Genomic DNA, 22,957 nt, shown 5'->3' with positions numbered 1-22,957 from the left:
CACTGTGAGAGACATAATGTAAAAAAAAAATGCAGAAAACACAATGTATGATTTTTTTAACTATTTATTTGTATGATACAGCTGCAAATAAGTATTTGAACACCTGAGAAAGTCAATGTTAATATTTGGTACAGTAGCCTTTGTTTGCAATTACAGAGGTCAAACGTTTCCTGTAGTTTTTCACCAGGTTTGCACACACTGCAGGAGGGATTTTGGCCCACTCCTCCACACAGATCTTCTCTAGATCAGTCAGGTTTCTGGCCTGTCGCTGAGAAACATGGAGTTTGAGCTCCCTCCAAAGATTCTTTATTGGGTTTAGGTCTGGAGACTGGCTAGGCCACGCCAGAACCTTAATATGCTTCTTACAGAGCCACTCCTTGGTTATCCTGGCTGTGTGCTTCAGGTAATTGTCATGTTGGAAGACCCAGCCTCGACCCATCTTCAATGCTCTAACTGAGGGAAGGAGGTTGTTCCCCAAAATCTCGCAATACATGGCCCCAGTCATCCTCTGCCTAATACAGTGCAGTCGCCCTGTCCCATGTGCAGAAAAACACACCCAAAGCATGATGCTACCACCCCCATGCTTCACAGTAGGGATGGTGTTCTTGGGATGGTACTCATCATTCTTCTTCCTCCAAACACGTTTAGTGGAATTATGACCCAAAAGTTCTATTTTGGTCTCATCTGACCACATGACTTTCTCCCATGACTCCTCTGGATCATCCAAATGGTCATTGGCAAACTTAAGACGTGCCTGGACATGTGCTGGTTTAAGCAGGGGAACCTTTCGTGCCATGCATGATTTCAAACAATGACATCTTAGTGTATTACCAACAGTAACCTTGGAAACGGTGGTCTCAGCTCTTTTCAGGTCATTGACCAGCTCCTCCCGTGTAGTTCTGGGCTGATTTCTCACCTTCCTTAGGATCATTGAGACCCCATGAGGTGAGATCTTGCATGCAGCCCCAGTCCGAGGGAGATTGACAGTCATGTTTAGCTTCTTCCATTTTCTAATGATTGCTCCAACAGTGGACCTTTTTTCAGTAAGCTGCTTGGCAATTTCCCCGTAGCCCTTTCCAGCCTTGTGGAGGTGTATAATTTTGTCTCTAGTGTCTTTGGACAGCTCTTTGGTCTTGGCCATGTTAGTAGTTGGATTCTTACTGATTGTATGGGGTGGACAGGTGTCTTTATGCAGCTAACGACCTTAAACAGGTGCATCTAATTTAGGATAATAAATGTAGTGGAGGTGGACATTTTAAAGGCAGACTAACAGGTCTTTGAGGGTCAGAATTCTAGCTGATAGACAGGTGTTCAAATACTTATTTGCAGCTGTATCATACAAATAAATAGTTTAAAAATCATATATTGTGATTTCTGGATTGTTTTTTTTAGATTATGTCTCTCACAGTGGACATGCACCTACGATGACAATTTCAGACCCGTCCATGATTTCTAAGTGGGAGAACTTGCAAAATAGCAGGGTGTTCAAATACTTATTTTCCTCACTGTATATACAGGCAGTCGTCGACTTACGACCACAATCGCTAGCCGCAGCGTACGACAGTAACAAACAAAATGGTGTAGAGATGATACAAATGACATAAATGAACAAAGAATATGATGATATACACAGTATAACAATAATGAAAGAAAATTATAATAAAATACTACTTAAAGATTTTTATAACATAAATTCACTGTACTGTACATATAGCCTACTCTACTTACGACCAAATCGTGTTATGACCGGTCTGTCGGGAAACAAATGGTGGTCGTAAGTCGACAACTACCTGTATATATATACACACACACACACACACACACACACACACACACACACACATACAGAGTACCTCACAAAAGTCAATACACCCTACATTTCACAACCATTTTCGTATATCTTCTAGGGCTGAAACAATTCAACTCAAATAATTTGAATACAAAAAAGCATCGAGGCACAATATTTGCTTCAATGCTTCGCTTAGTCCTTTTAACTACAGACGGAGCATTGTGTTTCCCCATGGACCATTATTTACCCACCACCTGCTAAACTCTAGAGTGCTCTGTACAGGTAACACAGAAGACGCTGCAGAATGAAAAATGTGAGAACGGGGAGAAAACAGCGATTCAGGCCAAAAAAACCCAACAAAGTTTCCAAAGTTTGGGATCATTTCAAACTAAAACATAAAGAAAACACCATACAGTTTTAAAGTAATTTTAAATAGATTTTAATATATATTTTTTTTATTAGTATATTTGTATTTGCATTTTGAGTTAATATGGCAACTAAATGCACTAAATGGGTTTAGTTTTCACAGATATTCTTGTATGCAATTACAGCAATAAAAAGAATTGCTTCGTCTTATTTTGTCTTGTATATTTAGTATTGCTCTTTAATAAAGAAGTAGTACTTCTCAGCCCATCACTTGATTAATTGATGGAATAATCGGTAGAATACTCAATTACTAAAGTAGTCGATAGCTTCAGCCCTAATATCTTCTCAAGGGACAATAATATAGAAATGAAACTTGGATATATTTTAGAGTAGTCAATGTGCAGCTTGTATAACAATACAGATTTACTGTCCTCTGAAAATACAGCCATTATTGTCAAAATTGCCAAGAAAAGTGAGTACACCGTAAGTAATAACAGCTGTATGTTGCTTAACCATGCAAAGCCACATGTCCTATTCATCATGTTCATGTTTTTGTCTGCTTTAGAAAATGTGTGTATCTCGTATTCGAGCAGTTAAAATTTGGTGCTTTGAGTACAATTCTCTCATACTGGCCACTGGATGTTCAACATGGCACCTCGTGGCAAAGAACATTCTAAAGGATTTGAGAATTAGAATTGTTGCTCTCCACAAAGATGGCCTAGGCTATAAGAAGCTCGGTAACACCCTTAAACTGAGTTACAGTACAGTGGCCAGGGTCATACAGATGTTTGATCAAAGAAGTTGAGTCCTCGTTCTGTGCCTCAGGTGCATAAAACAGACACATGAATGCTGCCAGCATTTCTTTAGAGGTGCGGAAACGGAAAGTCTGCTTGTCATTTCTTAGACCGTACGCCCTACACTGCAACAAGTCGGTTTGCATCGCCGTCATCCCAGAAGGAAGTCTCTTGTAAAGCTGGCTCACAAGAAATGCTGTAAACAGTTTGCTGAAGACAACCTGTTCAACAGTCTCTCTGTAAAAACTGAATAGAAATTGATCTCTATCCATACAATTCACATGTCCTCAACTATAAATAGATGATTATAGGATGAATAAAATTGGTTGAATGAAAGGTTAAATCAAAGAGAAAATACTCACAGTAGCACAGTTACAATAAAACTTATATGGTTGCATGTATTTTTACACCTTTATACTTCATGCTTGAAGAGCAACTCTTTAGGAAGTTTCTAAATTTGACTTTAAAGAGGTATTTTGTATTGAAGCATAATAGATAGTCACGCTCTGATGCTGATTGCTTCCGTCCCATTTCACTCTGTAATCTGTGATACATGCTGACCAACTGAAAACAAGGGATGGAATTCCAGCAAGCATTTAAAAGAAAAACTGGGACTATTAAATGCAGAATATGAAATAACAAGCGTAAATAAAAATTACTGACTATACCATACATTCACTAAATAGAATGTTTTATTTTAAGAATTAATATAAAATACATATTGTTCTATAAACAAAGTCTTCACAGTACAGTATCCTCCAGTCTACAGACCCGAGTTGATGACAATCTGCATACAATCCTGAATCATAACCTGTACTGGGCCACATGGCATTGGTTGGCCCTGAACTGCATTGCGCTGATTTCACCATGAGGGAGCAGCTCCATCTGCAGTGTGTACCTGCAGAATAGATTAGATGGATTGAGTGGATACGGGGGAGACTGGGAATAAAGGATGGCGATGTTTAGAGTCTACATCATCCATAACGGCAGGAGCGGGAGACATTGTCATTAGGCTGTGGCCTCACAAAGCTAGCGCAGGAAGTAGTAATCCCCTGCAACATTACAGAAACGGGCAGTGAGAAGCTTCTTATCTGCTCCCTTGTGAGAGACGAACGCTGCCATTTGATATGACATGCAGTTTCTGCTGTTTGCAAAAGCAAAAAAGCAACAGTGCCCTAATTTAATTAGACTTTACCTTTAGAGACACATATCATGCTTGTATGAGCAAGGAATGGAGAGAGAGAGAGAGAGAGAGAGAGAGAGAGAGAGAGAGAGAGGAGAGAGAGAGAGAGAGAGAGAGAGAGAGAGAGAGAGAGAGAGAGAAGCTGTTTAATGAATCTCTTTATGTACACATTAACAATAACCTGAACTGTTCATATGTCCATTGAAGTGTGCCAGATGGAAAGTGTGTTCTCTCGGCTCCCACATCCATCTCCACTGAGGGCACTGAGATCAGCAAGCTGTGTTAAATATGAGCAGGCTTCCATTCCTACAATTATTCCACTAATCACAAGGTGTGAAGTAAAACAAGTAAAAAACACACACACATATACACACACAGAAAGGTGAATTCAATCCAACCTTTGCCAACAATACAACAAACCACAGAAGATCAGTCACACACAGTAAAAAATCATAAGAAACCAGGCTGCAATTCTGCAGCCATCTGATTCAGAGGAATGTGGTGATTATATTCACATAATCCTGCCTCACTTTCTTCTCCCAGCAGTGAATTCTGATGAGTGCCACTGCTTCACTCTGCCTCCCAACATGCAGAAGTTGTCGCTCCTAATTACCCAGCCCCCATAGTACGGCACCTCCACCTCAACAAGGACCCCACTCACAGTCCCTGCCGAGAGCTTGTACGCTCAGCCTGTTCCATCCGTCTGACTAAACACGTCCCTCCTGTGCTAATCAGAGCACTCATTAGACCATTGGGGTGCCATAAAGCTCCAACACAGTTAAAATGTGGACCAAAGTTCACCAGATTGAGTCTCACACACAGCAAACATGTCATGGAGTTGTATTGATCATACAATGTCTGAAGAGCTTAGAGGAAAATAAGTTAACAACATTAAGTTAACGTACTATAAAAATAAAGACATAATAAGATACAACTAGCAATTGAACTGGGAATGTTGTTTTGTTTAACAGGGTTGAAATCGTATTAATTATTCACCTTTTCTTTTGCCTAAGTATACACTAGTAAAAATGTGTAGCACAGATCGATTTAAACTGAAAATGCTACTTTCTCTGAAAAAAGATAAATTCTCCCTCTTTTGAAGTCATAAGATGCAAAAATGCAGATTTTTTTATTTTATAGTAAAAGCTTATAGTAAAATTGCTGACCGTTACAAAACTTTGACACCCATATCTAAATGTTTCCTGTCAGATGGAAATGGGTATATATATATTTTTTTCATTTCAATTAATGAATAGCATTTTAAGCCTGTTCATGATTAGACTTAGGTTAGGTGGAGCATCTCCCATAGACGAGGTGATTTATAGATATGAAGTCTCTCAAAACAATATCAAAGCACAATAAGCAAATTGTTACAAATTTGAGCTGGAACCACTGTCAGAGCTGGGCACTTACAGAACATTTATCCACGGCAATAATAGAGAAACAATTCACGGGGACATGAACGATAACAGAGATTTCCTTAAGTGTGTAATAACATAATGTTTGAAAGTGCGTAATACTACAAGCTAAGAATATAATGGTTGCCATGGTGAAGGGGGTGTCTAACATTCATAGGGAGAGTTTTCAGTATCAGGACTCAGTACCAATCAGAACTAAAGCTCTTTATCATTAACATAAAAAAGTGCATTACATACATACACATACAGTGAGACCCAGAGGAGAAGCCAGTTGAAGCAGGCACAATCATGAGGGTGCAAATTAAATTAGACCGGAAGAGAAGGCAAGGTCTGGACCTGAAGGATACAGCACCCTAGAGAGACAGACTCGCTGTTTATTTCCTTTAAAAATGTGTGTGTGTGTGTGTGTGTGTGTGTGTGTGTGTGTGTGTGTGTGTGAAGGGGTAAATTAATAAATGAAGCACTCCCACTTATTACAATCGTGCTTTCACATCTTTGTAGTGTAACAGTATATTGCATTGGTTATGCAATGTAATTAATAATATGCTGTGGTTGTATGAAAAGAATACCTGCTGGGGTAGTGTGGTGGTAATCCACACAGGACAAGTTAGTTCCTGTTATTACTTACATTGTAAAAATGATTAGCAGTCATTCTCTCACACACCTATTTGAAGGTAATGGAAAAGTTGCAGCTTGTCATTTTACTTAGAAACTCAGGAATGCGTCTCGTGTTTTCAACTGTTACAAAATGCTGACACTTGATACTTCTATCATAAATGGTAAATAAACGTCTCCTAACATTCATTAAAAAAAAAAAAAAAAGAACACTTATAAGACCAAGCACATTATTAAAAAACTAATGGCTCCAAGACTTGCTATTACACAGAAATCATGCACACTTACTGACCAATCAGATTAGAGAATGCTTAATGATGTGTTAAAAATGACAGTAGCAGGTTATAATTCTCCTTATTTATACATCTTTTATACTCTGCACCCAACCAATACTTACTGCCAGATCTTGAACACATGGTCTTTTTTCTGTTCTCATTCTCCAACCACATCAATATCTAATGGTTGCTAAAAATGAGACGGAACTCACTAATGGCCTTTCCCACTAATCAATTGGTGGTGCTGTCTAAGGTGCTCTTTCCTAATCCACAGCTTTTCACAGGAAGCCTTCTAGTGCTGCAATTACACCAAACCAAGTAATATTATTCTTAAGGTTTTTATTTTTTTTTTGAATAATGGATTATGAGATATGTGTAGAACATTTAAGCGTAACTATTTACTTTTAAGTTCAAGCTAAGTGATTTTTATTGTATCTGCAAAATATTCTCTCAAAATACTTTTTCATTCAGAAGGCATTTGGCAAGTTTTCCATTATGCTTCTCTGGAACTAAGTTGTTCCAGCATAAAAATGCCCATAAGCCCAAAGAGACACTCAAAGAGACAAGGTTTAGCAAGGTTTGTTTGGAAGCACTGAAGTGATCTGCACAGAGCCTGGCCTCAACTTCACTTAACACCTCTGGGACAAACTGGAACGCTGACTGCACACCAGTCCTCCTCGCTCGACATCAGTGCCTGATCTTACTAATGCTCCTGTGGCTGAATGAACACAAATATCCACTGCCACGCTCCAACATAAAGTGGAAAGCTTTACCAGAAGAGTGGTCATTAAAACCAATGTAAAATTCCATTGCATTGTTACATTTTGGCCATAATGAATGCAGAGAAAAGTGTATGCTATGCTCAATATGTTAAAAAAAAAAACAAGACCTGCGATGTTGTATGGTTTAGATACAGTGGCATTGAGTAAAAGACAGAAGGCAGAGCTGGAGGTAGCAGAGTTGAAGATGTTAAGGTTTTTGTAAGGAGTGACAAGCATGGACAGGTTTAGAAATTAGTTTATTAGAGGCACATGTATAGACAGCACATGTAGGACATTTTGGAGACAAGGTTAGGGAGGCGAGGTTGAGATGGTTTGGACATGTGCAGAGGAGGGACATGGGGTATATCAGTAGGAGAATGCTGAGGATGGATCTACCAGGAAGGAGGAAAAGAGGAAGGCCAAGGAGGAGGTTCATGGTTGTGGTGAGGTAAGACATGTTAGTAGTTGGTGTGAAAGAGGCAGATGTAGAGGGCAGGGGGTTATGAAGACGGATAATCCGCTGTGGCGACCCCTAATGGGAGACGCCGAAAGAAGAAGAAGAAGAAGTAGTAATAGTAGTAGTAATAGTAGCAGTGGTGGTATATTAATAATAGCAATGCCAAATAATACATTTAACATTTTTTACAGAATGTCCACACTTCGAAATGATTTGATTGAAAATGTTTGGTGGTAAAGATCTGTGTTTATAATCAGAGATAAAACTGAATCTTCAATGACTGGTTTTATTTTTATGCCGTGCATTAGAAAAACTCCCACATTGTATTACATAATTGCATTGGTTTTGAACGTTTGGCTCTTTTCATGAAATCACCAACACTGACATTATGTTAGTAGTGTAGGATATTCCCATTTCACCATGTGTTCATAAAGCATAAAGGTAATTTGTGCTGATTTTACAAGTGTGTCAGAATGAGGTAAACAAAGATAACATGAGTGCCCTGAGGGCTGGGAGCCTGCTGCTCATCTGCAAAGTGGCAGTAGAATAGAACGATGATCCTTGGATTTGTCCACTGGCTTCCATCGAGCTTCTGTACTGTGTCAAAAAGCCCTAGGGCTGAGGACATTAAGCCAGCTAAAGGGATCCAGAGTGCTCATAACATTCCCATGGCTGAGCTAATGAGCAAGGCAACACGTCCCAGTTACCCACTGTTAACATCTGTCCCTCCTGGAAGGGTTAATAATCACTCAATTTAGAAGCACTCAGCTGGATATTTAAACATGATGTGTATGTGTGTGTATGTGTATGTGTGTATTGAACAAAAGTGAACAGGTTAAACAAACTTGTGTATTCTTACATCAATAGTTCATTAAACTAATGTGTCAAGTAAATGGCAAGAAATTAGATGTTATGAGGTATCTAATTTACACTGTTCTCTGTTCTGGAAATTAAATCCTTACTCTTTTAATACTAGGTCTTTAGGACTCTCTTCCCAGACTCAACAACATACAAGACACCCACGCGCAAGCACATTTGCTGTTCTTTCCTTCTGTCTTAAACAAAAAGCACAAACACAAGACATGAAAAGACTCCAAACAAGAACAAAGTATTTGAGTTCTCTGTGGGTACATATCCTCATCATATTTAATGATCCACATCCTCTGTGTATTCCTTCAGGATAAATAAAATATATATTTTTTTCTTAAATCTAATAAAAAAAAAGTCCAACTAAATTATACCAGTTACATTACTGGATTCTGGCAAGCTATGAAACTCCGTCAGTGTGAATTGCAACCACAAGTGAATACACAATTCCCCTGCATTTGATGAAAGCTAAAAGCACAGAAGCACAGCTGGCAGAAATCCCTGCCTTTCCACCTCATTAATTCTCCCTGCAAACAGACAGCTTACAGGTCCGTGGCACTTTAATACCATCCATATTTAATGCTGCAGGGAAGAATGGAGGGTTTTTGCCCACGGTTTCCTCACTACACACTATGGCTTAGCTAGTCAACATAGAGTCCCTGCAAAAGTCCCTAAGTAAGGCATTTAAAAAGGGCAAACTCTCAACATTATCTTTCCACTTGGACAGAGAGAGAGTGCTAAATGGCTCCCTGATTTAGATTTATTTTATTTGGAACAGTGCTGAGGTTCGAAGCTTATATGCAACTCAATTAGGCAACAAAATGGAAAAACTCTCAATAAATCTCCTGCTCATTATTTCTTCTATCCAAACAGAAAAATGCAATGATTTGCATTGATTTTGAAGTGCTAGATTTTTGTCTAGATTTTGAAGTGCTAGACAAATTCTTGCATCTCTAAGCATAAGCAGTCACTGTCTTTTTCATTAAAACACCTGCAAATTCATGCAAAAATTATCATGACGTCACAGGTCAAGTTTGACCAGGTTGTTTCACAGCAATGTTCATGGCTGACAAGCTTAGAATGTGATGTAGTCTTCTACCATAAAAAAAATTCACCTCAGGCTCAAATGATTTATACATGCTGAGATGCTGTTCTGCTCATCATCATTACAAAGCGTGATTATATGAATTTCTATACCTTTCCCGGCAGCTCAAACCATTCTGGGCATTTTTCTCTGTCCTCTCTAATCAACAAGATGTTTCCACCCACAGAACTGTATCTCAAGCAAATTGTAATTATTATTTTTTCCACCATTCTGCATAAACCCTAAAGACTGCTGTATGTGAAAATGTCAGAAGCTCAGTAGTTTCTGAAATACTAAAACAAGCCAATTCAGGTTTAACATAATTTGCTCTATAAACTGTTTTTAATGTTATACTGTATTCAAATTTCTAGCTATTGCTTCTTATGTGGAGAAAATCAATTTAGAAACAGACCAAGCAAACATTTAAAACTTGAGGGGAGATACCAAGACTAGAGCACAACTATGATATGATCGCAAAAATGTTGTACACTTCTTTGAGGCAGCGAAACAATGATATATTCTTTTGTCCATAAAGAGTGACACTGTGCTAATTATGCCTGATGCTAGTAAATCAGAACTTCTTGATGAAGGTTAGCTCATGCCATCGTCACATCGTGCTGGATAAGTGAGCATGATCACATTCACAGTTCTTAGCCAAACTCAAAACCCAAGCTTTATTGCTAAGCTAAACACCCTGCCTCACTGTAGATAAACCTGGTACTCGAAATCCCACTCTGCTGTCAATCAATGCCATTTTCAAAGAAAGCTAGAGAAGAACAAACATTTTGAACTAATGGTCCATGTATGATAGATCGGAACACAAAAATATGTCATTCAGAGCTTTCGCTTTTTTTCTTGTGTGACTCTCTCTGTCATTCTCGCTAACACTCACACACAAGCAAATGTAGACATTTTGACAAGAGAAAAGATACATGAATTCCTGTCAAATTTCATTCAACAAACTATAAATAGTATGCAGATTAATTGTTAACTGAGAGTTAAAGCTTAATGATATACAATATGTTTGAAACCATATTATTTTTCCTTCACACTACAAGTATATACACCACCTCTATACCTCATCTACACAACAATCATATTGTGGCTGTTACTGTGAATGTTTGTTTTCTTTTTTCTCTGTGTCCATTTACTGTAGTAATCCAATCGGTTCATGATATATTGGGTTTAAAAATGTTTATGGTAACCCAATTCTTATCAAATTAGCCATTGTTTTGTGGAAAATTACCTGCTATAAAAAAAATGTCTCCTCCAACAAAGATAACTGAGACTATTGTTCAAGAAAACAAGATTGACTGAGGGTTTAGCTAAAATGAGTACACGAAAACTTAGTAATCAATGATGCACTTCTGATCTATGAAGAAATAACTTAAACAAAGTTGTTAGATATGCTATGATAACACCACATAATTTAAACCAATATGTATTCTTAGTTTTAAACAGAATTTAAATATATTTAATATATTAAATATATTTTGAAACAGGGGCACAGATCATATGGAGTTGTGTTGTATGAGTGCAAAGATTATGCTTGGAAAACTTTTTAATTCTCTGTGCCAGACTCCAAAAGCTGCAGTACACATTTAACTCATAGTCAGTGCTGAACTGGATCCCAAGAAAGGGTGTGTGCAAACTGCACTAGAACTGTTATTTAGAGCAGTGGGTTTCCCATTCTTAAAGTGGGGTCCCCAAGGGTTCATGAAGGACAGCCAGGAGGTCCCCGATTTCTATTTCTTGCTACAGTTTTCTTTGGTAAAAAAAAAAAAAAAAGCCAAATAGGCTGGTACATGAACACTATACTGGAAAATGTTTGTGGACACCTAACCATCACATCCATATCTTATTGAATATACTATTTGATTTACTGCCCCAAAGCTTTTCTAATAATCTCCACTCTTCTGGCTAGTCTTTCCACTAGTTTCTGAAGTATGCATCCCGACAGTGTTCAATTGGGTTATGATCACTAATCTGTGCAGTCCACTTAAGTTTTCTAATTCAAGCTTGTCAAGCCATGTTTTCATGTAGGTGAGACTCTACAAGTAAAGGTAAATTGTAATGGAGAAGAGTAGAGGCACATATGGGTGTGAAGATAAGGTCCACACAAAGTTTGGGCATAAAATGTATTGTTCTACACAGTGTAATAATTAGTCTAATATTTAAATAGATTATGAAAAAAAAAAAATTCTTTATTTTACAGTTAAAACAGATCCCGGCTTGTAGAAAGTTCAAGGACCTTATTTATAGAGGCCACAGTGTACCGGTGCAAGTCTTTGCCCTGGTTTCAGGATCATATCCAAGGTATCTGCTTAAAATAAGCCCAAAAAAACACAACTGCATGGTAGTGTGCAGATGTAAAGCATATGTGACCAGCATGCCATTTTTGTATGTTTATTCAGATAAGTATTGAAGTATGGACTAAACCACTATCAGAAAATGCATTTTGTGCCATCATGCCATGTTTCCTTCAGATACTTGCCAAAGCTCAACAATTCTGTAAAGTACATTTAGTGGGTGCTCTAAAATGTTGCTCATGCGCTGATGATTGTAGCAATGATTGTAGGAACCTTCTGGGGATTAGGCATGGAAAAAAAACATTGGTGCTATAAACGTTATTGAAATTCCACTAAATACATCGCCATAACACACACATCCACGCAAACAAGCAAGAAAGCATAAACCATTAAAGCATTCAAAAGAATCTCTATTGATCTCTTCTTTCTGATTGTTTTTATTTGTCGGCCAAAAGCACAAAAGGCGAAACCTGAAGAAAGGCCCCAGCTGCGAGACAGCTTATGTTACATTGTGTAACATAAGCTGTCTCGCAGCTTATGTTACATTGTGTAAGACATCCAGTTCTCCTAAAACTGAGGAGCATCACTGCCTCATCTGGAAATACACCAGATTAGTTTGATAGGCTTTGCCATTTCTGATTAGAAGAGGGAAACATGGAATGCTTTACCGTAATCTAGCATGTAATGCTTTGGAGGGTGACCCTTTCTACAGTTAAGTAAGTGCAAGATCCCAACAGATGAAAGAAACCCCCTTTCCTTTTTGCAAGGCTCCACAAGTGCGCGCACAGTAGAGGCACACGGCCGCGCGCACGGCGCACAACACAAACGCACGCACGCACGCACGCACGCAAACACACACACACACACACACAGCACAAGATCACAGTAATTTTAAAGCACTGTGCACACGGGTCAAAACGCCCGAAGCTCGCTGTGAACACAAGATAACACCACACAAGACAGCAGCGATTTTTTTCCACGCTCATACGCGGGTTAAAAACGCAGGCAAACCGCGTTGCGGCCTTCAAATGAGCGGTTCCTACCGTGCATTCATCCATGCATGTCCGCACCGAATACGCGTCCGTTTCGTATTTCTGGACCAGGAGCTCAAACTCATGGTACCTCTCCTGAGCTCGCCGGTCGAGGAGCTGGTAAGCCCGGACGCACCGGGAACACGCGGACATATCGAGGCCGCAGCTTATGTTGCCCGGACTCGAGAACCCGTAAAACAAATCCAAAAGGGAGAAGGAATCACAAAAGGGCAGGTACAAATCACTCAGATTCCACTCGGCGTCGGAGAGGCCCGAACACGCGGCCTCGGCGTCCGCCACCGCGAAGCAGCTTTTGGAGATGCTGTCGGGGTGGCACGCTTGCAGTCTCCACAGAGGTGCGCTAGATTTCCCTGCGAGGAGATGAGTATAGTCGGCGGTGCCGTGTGAAGATCGGTATTCCTGATCCTGATTCCCCGTGTCCCTGAACTCTACTTCGTCCCGTCTGGTCCGTTTTGCCGCGGCGCACAGCCACAGGCGATCAGCGAGCAGGACGCTCGCAAACAAGAAGGAGGCCAAGCGCAGTCGCCATCGCTGGGCCCGGTCCGAATTGGCGGATGGCTTCTGGTCCTGGCGGGGTGCAGAGCGTATGTTTAAGCCGTCATCTTGCTGCCGACACGTCCGAGCACCCCTGGTCATATTTTAGGAAAGCGCGACGCCGGCCGATTCCACCGCGACGGCTCCTCTGCCACAATATTCATTGACTAGATGGATTTTTCCCCCTCTTGTAAACGCGTCTCTCTCTCTCTCGCTCTGTCTCTCTCTCTCTCTCTTTCTCTCTCTCTCTCTCTCTCCTGCTGTTTCTGTGTCGATCCGCTATGCCGGTTCAGTTAAAGCACACACAGATAATGAAGCGCACGCTGACATATTCCCGTAGTCCGTGGCTCTCTGGAGGAGGAAAGCCCGCTCCTCCGCTCCAGCATGTCTCTGTCCTCTGCTCTCCTCCTCTCCTCTTCTCTTGTCTCGAGGATAAGTCGCTGGGATGCCGCCTCTTCGTCTCCTCCTCTCCCTCTACCGGCGCTCGTCAGGGGAAGGCGAGAAGTTCGCGCTGTGGCCCGGCGAATTTCCTGCACCGGATCTGGGCGGATGGCCTCGAGCTTTTGCGCGTGATAGTCACAATCATCTTTGGTCCTGTGCTAAGTTGCCGCCATGTTCGTCTTGAAGCACTTTTTTTTGGGGGGAGAGCTGGGTCATTTGCGTCATCTCCAGCGTGGCGATCGCTCCATCCTGGCGCAGTGAGTGATGGCGACACACGGCGATTCAGCGATTCAATTAAACCACTACATTTTCCGCTTTGGGTAGAAGCAGGCTTCTCGCTGGCACCACCGCAGTCCGTGGGCTCAACTCAAAGCAACAGAAACGCAGCTGTATTCCGACTGAACGAGTAATCTCAATTAACTAGGACGATTTTTTTCCGCTCTTCATCCATGTTGATGCGCTCCATACAAGGCTTTTTTTCCCCTTAAGGACTGCACTGTCAACGATTCGCTCAGCTCGAAACGCTACTTTACATACATGATGATGTCAAAATGCAACATGGAAGATGGTGTCCTTCAAAACAGAGCGAGAAAAAGCAACAAAAGAATCAACCGGCACCAAAAGGATTTCCGTATAAAGCTTTCTCTAAAACGCGATTGATTCTGTTCTGCTGTGAACCCCCCCCAGTCTTCCCAGTCCTCCAAGTCCTCCCTCCCCCCGTAAACTATTAGTATGCGGTGTGTAAGTGGAGGCGCTCAGCTAAAGAGTCAAGCTTAGGTGCAAGCATACAGTAGGAACGTGCCGCGCGCGTGAGTGTGTGTGCGCGCGCGCGCGTGCGTGCCTGCGTGTCTGTCTATGGTCATGTTTTTATTTCTTGGTGGGGACGACCATCCCCACAACGATGTGAAGGTCATGACAAGGATAGTAAGACAAACGTGTGTGTGTGTGTGTGTGTGTGTGTGTGTGTGTGGGTGAAAGAGACAGAGCTAAAGTGTCTTCTACTAGCCCTGCATAGATGACAGTATATCAGTGTATAATGCTTCAGGATTAACACAGTATATATGATGTGGCACATCTTTATAATTTCTTTAGAATTCACCATCAAGTTTCCAGTGCTGCCAATACAATGAAAAGATTTATTTATTAAAACATACAGTATGGTAACATAGTGGTGCAGTGTGTAGCATTGCTGTCTCAGAACCCTCACAGCCCCTATTCAGTCCTGAGCATGGGTTACTGTACTTGCTGTTTTTCTTTTTTCATGTTCCCATGTCCAGGTGAGTTCTCCTTCTACCTCTAAATATATAAGCTACGTTTAATTTGACTGACATCAGGGTTTTATTCTTGCATCAGGTACAGAGTTGTAGTGATTAGACTCAGAATCTATTCAGTAACTGCAATTACTGAAAAATAAATGAATAAATAAACACATTCAATATCTAATTATTTAACATACCATTCAAATAATTGCATAATAAGTTGATACCTGACGAACAATGTACCATATAATGTGACTTAAACATGGCATAAACATTTCATGGAAGATTTTGTGATGAAAGGATTTTAATGATGTGTACTAGAGTCATGTTAATATTGCCTGTAACTCATGCTAAGCTTCATTATCTAAAAAAAAAAAAAAAAGAAAAGAAATAAGAGCTATCCAAGCAGAAATAATTATTTCCTGTGGCCACATTTTTAAAATCTTGTTATGAAAGTTTTCATAAATTAAAGAAACATACTGTCTTGAAAACATGTCCATCAATCATTATGCACATTTAGCCGAAACTAGCACGTGTCACAGAGCTACCATTACAATTAATGTCATTCATTGGTAATGATAAGCCAGCAGCTGGTTATAATTTGTTATGATGATTACACTATGATGTTGCATATCAATATTATACTGAAAGGGCTGAAGTGCATTGTTAACTAATGTTTGTGCCATTCAGTTTAATAGAACAACCTGTGTATATTTATTAATATATGTTGGGGATAAACTTTAAGGGTTAAACGTATAGGCCCTAACACATAAATTTAACATACCGTTTGGAACAGGGCCTTTAAATTACAGCAGTAGATGGAAATAAATAACTTCTGGCTGTTTTGAAAACATAGGACTGTAGGTGTAAAACAGAGTATTTACTTCTGGTATTATATTCCAGCAAGTTTTATCAGAGAGATAAAAATGGACACCTGGATCACAAATTTAAAGCAACACCAAATGCAAAACTGCTGAACTACAAACTTTAAAAGAAAATCTGCTAAATACTAGAAAAAACAACCAGAACATACCATTTTTTTATTGTGAGACATTATGAGTATAATATTTTCTATTTTGAGACAATACAATATGCATACAAGCTACATTTTAAACTCATTGTAAAAAGCGATCTAAACGCAAGCTAGCTTGGAATCACTGTTAGATGATATACTGAAAAAGCAATGACATAAAACATGTTATTGTTAGACATGTATACAGTGTCCAAACATGCAAATAATTGAATCACTGAATCATCATATATATGGAATTATATACATGACAAAAAAAGTGTGCAACAACTGAAAAATGTCATATTCTAGGTTCTTCAAAGTAGCCACCTTTTGCTTTGATTACTGCTTTGCACACTCTTGGCATTCTCTTGATGAGCTTCAAGAGGTAGTCACCTGAAATGGTCTTCCAACAGTCTTTAAGGAGTTCCCCGAGAGATGCTTGGCACTTGTTGGCCCTTTTGCCTTCACTCTGCGGTCCAGCTCACCTCTAAACCATCTCGATTGGGTTCAGGTCCGGTGACTGTGGAGGCCAGGTCATTTGGCGCAGCACCCCATCACTCTCCTTCTTGGTCAAATAGCCCTTGATGCCTTCAGTGTGACTCTACAATTTTCATAGTCATTAAAATAAAGAAAACTCTTTGAATGAGAAGGTGTGTCCAAACTTTTGGTCTGTACTGTACATGATAAATAATAGATAAATATACATACAGTTAGTAATGTTTTTATAAGTTTGTCTTTGTTTTTTTTTAAGCTATTAAAATGGCAAAGTAAAAAAAATCTATATTAATTTGCATATACAATAAATTAAATAAAAACTAAATGTTACAATCCCCTTTTAATGTCTATAGTATTTACAAATAAAAAAATGTTTGTCAGCATAGTGGTGGTGTGGACATTGCTCTGTTGTATGCTCCTGTTTTACATTCACATTTAAGGCATAGTTATGGAGACGCTGTTACTAAAAAGGACTTACATTTATCTCTTTAATACAACCGCAGCAGCTTTGGGGTTAGGGGCCTTGCTTAACAGTCCTAGGGATTTGAACTCACAACCTTCAGAGCCAGCGGGCAGTGCCTTAGCCACTAAGCTAGCACCTCCCCAAGTTTAGGATGTCCATGAATGTAACATGACTTGAGTTTCCTCATGCACTTCAATCTAATACCAAATGATGCCCAATGGCAAGTAAAATCTAATGACATCCCAATGAATCTAATAACAATGCACCACAATGAGCGGGGTCATATATATGGTCTTATGCTGGAAAGATTAAGGGAGGACATCTGTCACCATTTGCATGATGTCTGTCACACTTTAAGATGAAAAATCAGCTTGAAGATCCCAATACCTGCTGTCCATCCACATTTTTTGTACTCTGCTGAAATAAGCAGGTGACCTCCGTTTGACTTATTGTCATAGAAACAAATGTTTGCTGTGGTTTCAAAGATTCGTGTGGCATAAAGGCATGCACTGGTATGATTTGTAAAATTGATTTTGAGTGTTTCTTATCCTATAAAACAAATTTAGACTAAATGGTTTGATGCTCAGATAAAAATCAACACAGCAGCATTGGTACGTGTATTTGTAGTCGACTGGTTTATATTATTTATGACAGACATTGAGAACTTATATGAAGATAGAAATAAAACCCGCTGTATTTAGTGCATTCTCTAATATGAAGCGTGTGCCTCATTTACATTGTGGTTACTGTTTCTGCTAAAAGAATTTGCATTTTATAAACTCTATTTTGGGAGTTGCCAGGATTTATTTATTACATGTGCTGTGAGACTTTGAGGTTCTTGTATTACTGCTGGGGCTCATTCCAAAGCACATCACTGAGTAGATAAATGTGAGGAGAGCCAGGGTCAGGAGGCTGTTGTTGACTAATTTACTGCAGTCATGGAAACAATACCTCACGTGTCTGCGCTTCTGTAAGGCCATAATCCTTTGTAATTACACAAAATGAAATCATAGCTGCTACATAAACTCAAAACAGCTGCTGCACTTTTGCTAATTCAACTTAAGTTTATAGCAGTTAATTGAACCTCTGTGAGTTTATTGATTTTTATCAAAAGCATTCACATAATGCTATTTTAGATATACTATCAATTTGCACAGCTATTAGTTTGACCATGCAAACACTAAAAATGTTATCTGAAGGGAGCCGTGGTATTCAGAAGAAAAAATTATTCTTGCTATAATCGCATAAGAAATTTGCAATAACTAGATGACAGAAAAAGTACTGTTCATTTTATTAAGTCTTCATAATAGTTACAAGGCATGTACGATCAGCAACAACACTGTGATATTCAGTGAAAAGCAATATTTTTTTAATTTATGTTTTTTTAAACATTTTAATAAAGCCTTTGAAAGGTCTGAGCTCAATTGTTCTTCACTTGTTTTAAGAGCCCAGTGTGTGCAGTCTATGATTTTTTTTTTTTTTACAGGGACATAGACACTGTCTCTGTTTTGTGAAGAAGAATGCATTAAGGTTTCATGTTAAGGTCTGTGCTTATCAGCGTGGAAAGGTTGCACCTTGCAATCTCTGTCTCCCCCTGTGGTCCAGGACATATGGTATCAACCACTATGTGTGCTCACAAAGCCTCTCTTCTTCCCACTCCATTACACACACATTACATACAAATATTACCACATGAACTCACACACAAACATACACACACAAGCACACAGCTTGTACCACCTGAAAGGTGGCCAATCAACAACATATGTGTTTGTGGCAAACCAAAGGCGAAGAGGCGCCTATTTAATTAGCGGCCCGCTGCTTTTCTGGCAGTGTTATGAGAGAGGGAAAGTGGCTGTGTACTCCAGTCTCAGCTCCCCAATGTTGCCTGGAATCCCCTTCACTGAGTTGGAGCTGTCAGGCATGACTCATGCCCACCTGTACAGTCACTGATCACTATCAGGAGGCGCTGCTTACTACTCATCTACTCACTGGAGATAAGTGTTACACTAATCACTGCTGCAAAAAGATACACTTCAGTAAAAAGACAACACTTGCAAAAAGAGGTGCACACTGTTTATGTTTCATTATTTAGTTCTCAGTGTTTGATGGTATTATTGCTAATACAAATGCACAGCGTAAACATGTCTAACCCTCCCCCTCTCTCGACAAGTAGCAGCACCTGCACCACTCTAGTGGAGGCAGGTGTAGACATCTTCTTGGTTGTGGACATGACGTGCAGTAACCAGATCATAAATCCTTTGATATGTTGCTGACCCTCAGATGAGCTCAGCACTGATCTGATCTTCAGAGCTGCAACATAAAAGGAGCATGTACTTGCTTGGGTAAATATGAGTTCACAAGTGGGCTTAATTGCACAGTAATACACAAGCACATAATTTTACATGCAGAATGCATTGTATATCAGTGTTCTGTGTACACAAACAAAAACAAAATGGTTATGAACGTTATTTGGTTTTGGTAAGTATCTGGCTATATGTAGTGACAGCTGAGCTGAGCTATTTTCTCAAATGTGTTTTACTTTTCCAGCTTTTAGATACATTTAAATTGAATTTAATTACATAGTAATACAAACAAATAATTTAGTTTTTTATATTTTTTTTGTTTGGTTCATACCAATGCTGTTTTGTATGTGCTTCTCTCTCCTTTCTACTGTGCCCTTTTTAACCTTGTTAAATTTTTTAACCTTCATATACGATCTTTCTTGGTTTTAGAACAGGTAAGACTGTTAGTGCACCTACAGTATATTCCACTATGCAGATCTTGTGTTTGTTTAGACACCCTAGGTTAGGTGTGGTTTATTTATTTATTTATTTATTTATTTATTTATTTATTTATTCATTTATTCATTTATTCATTTATTTTTTGCTTAGCTTGGAGTAGTCAGCTAGCTCGTTTTGCTGTTTGTTAACTAGGCTAGCTTAAATAGACTAGGCTAGCCTAAAATATAGCTCCTGAGTAGTCCCTTTTTCCTATGTTCGTTTCTTTGGCACTGTCCACATTTTTCTGCCTGTGTGAGTGTAGTTTCCCTGTCACCCTTAAAGTGTCGTTTAGTGTCTCTGCATGTCAGTCAGTTTTGCATTTGTTCATTAAAAGCAATAACCATACTCGTACCTTTGGTCAAAGTTATATTTATTATCATACTGATCTAAGCAAACTGAAAAATTAATGAAACTGCATGAATGAAACTGTTATTGTTCTTGCACTCCCCCTAGTCCTAGCCACGGTTGTAATGTAACAATGCTACTCTGAGTATTATTACCATAGCTTTTTAAGTTCTCACAACATTCGACAGTGATTGCTGTGAAAGCTATATCTAGCTGTGTCTAGCTATATATAGCTTTTAATAATAATAAAAAAACAATTCACAAACTGCAAGCAAGTATTCAATCTGCAGCAAACTTCCAGCTGGTTTATTTCAGTGTTGTATGGATGACAATATAGTCATTTGCTAGTGTGTTTTAGGCAATGTTACCTGCTTTATTTGTGTTCAGTTAAAATTAAATAGTATTTATTATTTAAATAAAGGTAATGTAGTTTCCAAAAAATTGTATACCACAATTGTCAAGAAACACTAAATCATTAAAATCACTCTAAACAGTCGATGTGTGACAAAATGTATGCATTTGTTTTATGCAAGTTTCAGTCAGTATACTGTAATTAAGTCTGCTTTGTTGTTTATTTTTTTCACTCCTAAATAAGTTGAACTATTTATAACAAGCACTTATACAATATTTGTCTATGCACCTATATTGACACTAATGTAGTTATGTTGTAATAATGTTAACTACATTTCTGCACAAAGTTGGAGTGTGGTACAGAAATATAGGATACAATTCACACTGCACAATTGTAGTCTATACACTTGTGGCTTATTTGCAACTGGCTGTTGGGTGATTGAGCCAATCAATAAAGAGAATGAGATGAAAGCTGCAGACTGACAGAGTGAAAGCATTTTCTCTACTTTCCTAGTCATTCTATTACTTCAGCTTATACACAATATCTGCCTCACTGATGCAGCCTGGTGATTTGGCCTAGATTCACACAGTCTAATAGTCTTTTCTTTTCCTGGGGTTGGTTTCATATTACATTTACATTTACATTTGCGGCATTTAGCAGACGCCCTTATCCAGAGCAACCTACAAAAGTGCTTTGAGTCTCTAGCACTGAATAAATCTACACTAGTACGCAAGATTACGAACTAAGCCACTAGCTAACTATCAGAGCTCCATGTGATTCTAAAAGGTAGTTTAGATTTTTCTTTTTTTAATTAATATAATTTGTCCAAATGATAGCTTTCATGTAAAATAAGGATGAAAAAAAATATTAAGGGATTAAAAAGTTATAGAATACCACATTTAACAGGAGTGTGTTAATTTTTTTTTGTTTGGTTTGTATTGAATAAGGGTTAGTTTGGATTTCTTAAATGATCTAACATTTTACATTTTAACATTTCACATATATACTGTACCTCAGGTTGAGTGGGGTTGAAAAAGGTTTCTTTTTTGTGTCTGATTTAGACATAGAACAATGTTATATAACTGCAAACTGTCTATATAGAAGTCCTAAAATTGTTTAAATTGAAATAAACAATTACAAAAACAAATACTTAATTGGATGTTTCCTCTGCTTAAAGAGTGTTACCATTTTTTTTATATGTGGACACAAGCATCTTTTCTACTTTTTACTTGGTCTCTTTAAAACCATCAGCTGATAAAAAGCTTTCCTTTTACTGGTTCACTTTACTGCATGTTTTAATGTAAATGAAATGTATATGATGATATATCTGACTGCTCACAGTCTTATACAGTCATTTGAGATTATGAAACCAGGAGCTGCTAAGAAACTCATAAAATAGCTGAACATTTGCAATCATCTTAGATCCAACACTAGTTTATTCTTGTCAGAACCTTTAAACACTCAAAGAGGTCCAATGTCCAAACTCTACATGAGGTGGGATCCAAATGGTGCCTGTACGTCTCTAGATGGTTCGGGATGTTTGCAGGGTCGGCATCTACTTCTTTAAAGGTCCATAATCTTCATGAGGTGGGACGTGACTGGAGCTGGCGCAACCTCAGGATGCTTACTCTCCAGTGTTCTGTATTGTTGAAAGATTTATGATCACACTCTTAATGTCACCCAAATGAGGATGGGTTCCCCTTTTGAGTCTGGTTCCTCTCAAGGTTTCTTCCTCATAACATCTGAGGGAGTTTTTCCTTGCCACAGTCGCCACGGCTGCTCATCAGGGATTAATGCACACCATTCACCTTGACTGTTGATTTCTGTAAAGCTGCTTTGAGACAATGTCTGTTGTGAAAAGCGCTATAGAAATAAACTTGACTTGACTTGACTTGACTAAGAGATGGGTAGAGAAAGAAAAGCAGTGGAGAAGAATGAGTGTAGCTGCTGTTCATGATATTAACAAGCACCAGTTGATAAAGTGCATGTGATCAGATGTATTGGAGCACAAGGTTAAGATATGATATGTGTTATGTGTAGGTCTTGCTTAAAAGATACGTCTTTAATCTGCACTTAAACTGGGTGAGTGTGTCTGAACCCCGAACACTGTCAGGAAGACTGTTCCAAAGTTTAGGAGCTAAAAGTAAGAATGCTTTTCCACCTTTAGTGGACTTTGCTATTCTAGGAACTACTAAAAGTCTGGAGTTTTGAGATCTCAAGGAGCGTGACGGATTGTAATGTGTTAGAAGACTAGATAGATACATGGGAGCCAAACCATTTAGCGTTTTGTAAGTAAGCAGCAG

General features: G+C 38.9%; 1 protein-coding gene and 1 long non-coding RNA gene across 2 annotated transcripts in view; one reads left to right on the top strand and one right to left on the bottom strand.

Moving 5' to 3' along the window:
• nalf1b (NALCN channel auxiliary factor 1b) overlaps positions 1-15,711 on the bottom strand; it is a 113,573-nt gene extending 97,862 nt beyond the window's left edge. The window contains exon 1 of the mRNA XM_083535896.1: positions 12,962-15,711. Within this exon, the coding sequence (XP_083392022.1) occupies positions 12,962-13,606 (645 nt within the window). The 5' untranslated portion in view covers positions 13,607-15,711. The remainder of the gene's footprint in view (positions 1-12,961) is intronic.
• LOC310723159 lies at positions 5,363-14,639 on the top strand. Its single transcript, XR_014532598.1, has 3 exons — positions 5,363-5,633; positions 5,721-8,471; positions 8,566-14,639. It is a non-coding gene; the product is annotated as an uncharacterized lncRNA (long non-coding RNA).
• Positions 15,712-22,957: the final 7,246 nt, after the last annotated feature.

Source organism: Silurus aristotelis (genome assembly GCF_946808225.1).
Source record: "Silurus aristotelis genome assembly, chromosome: 3".
Lineage (NCBI taxonomy): Eukaryota > Metazoa > Chordata > Actinopteri > Siluriformes > Siluridae > Silurus > Silurus aristotelis.
Note: the sequence above shows the minus strand (reverse complement) of the source record. Positions and strands in the feature narration are given on the sequence as shown.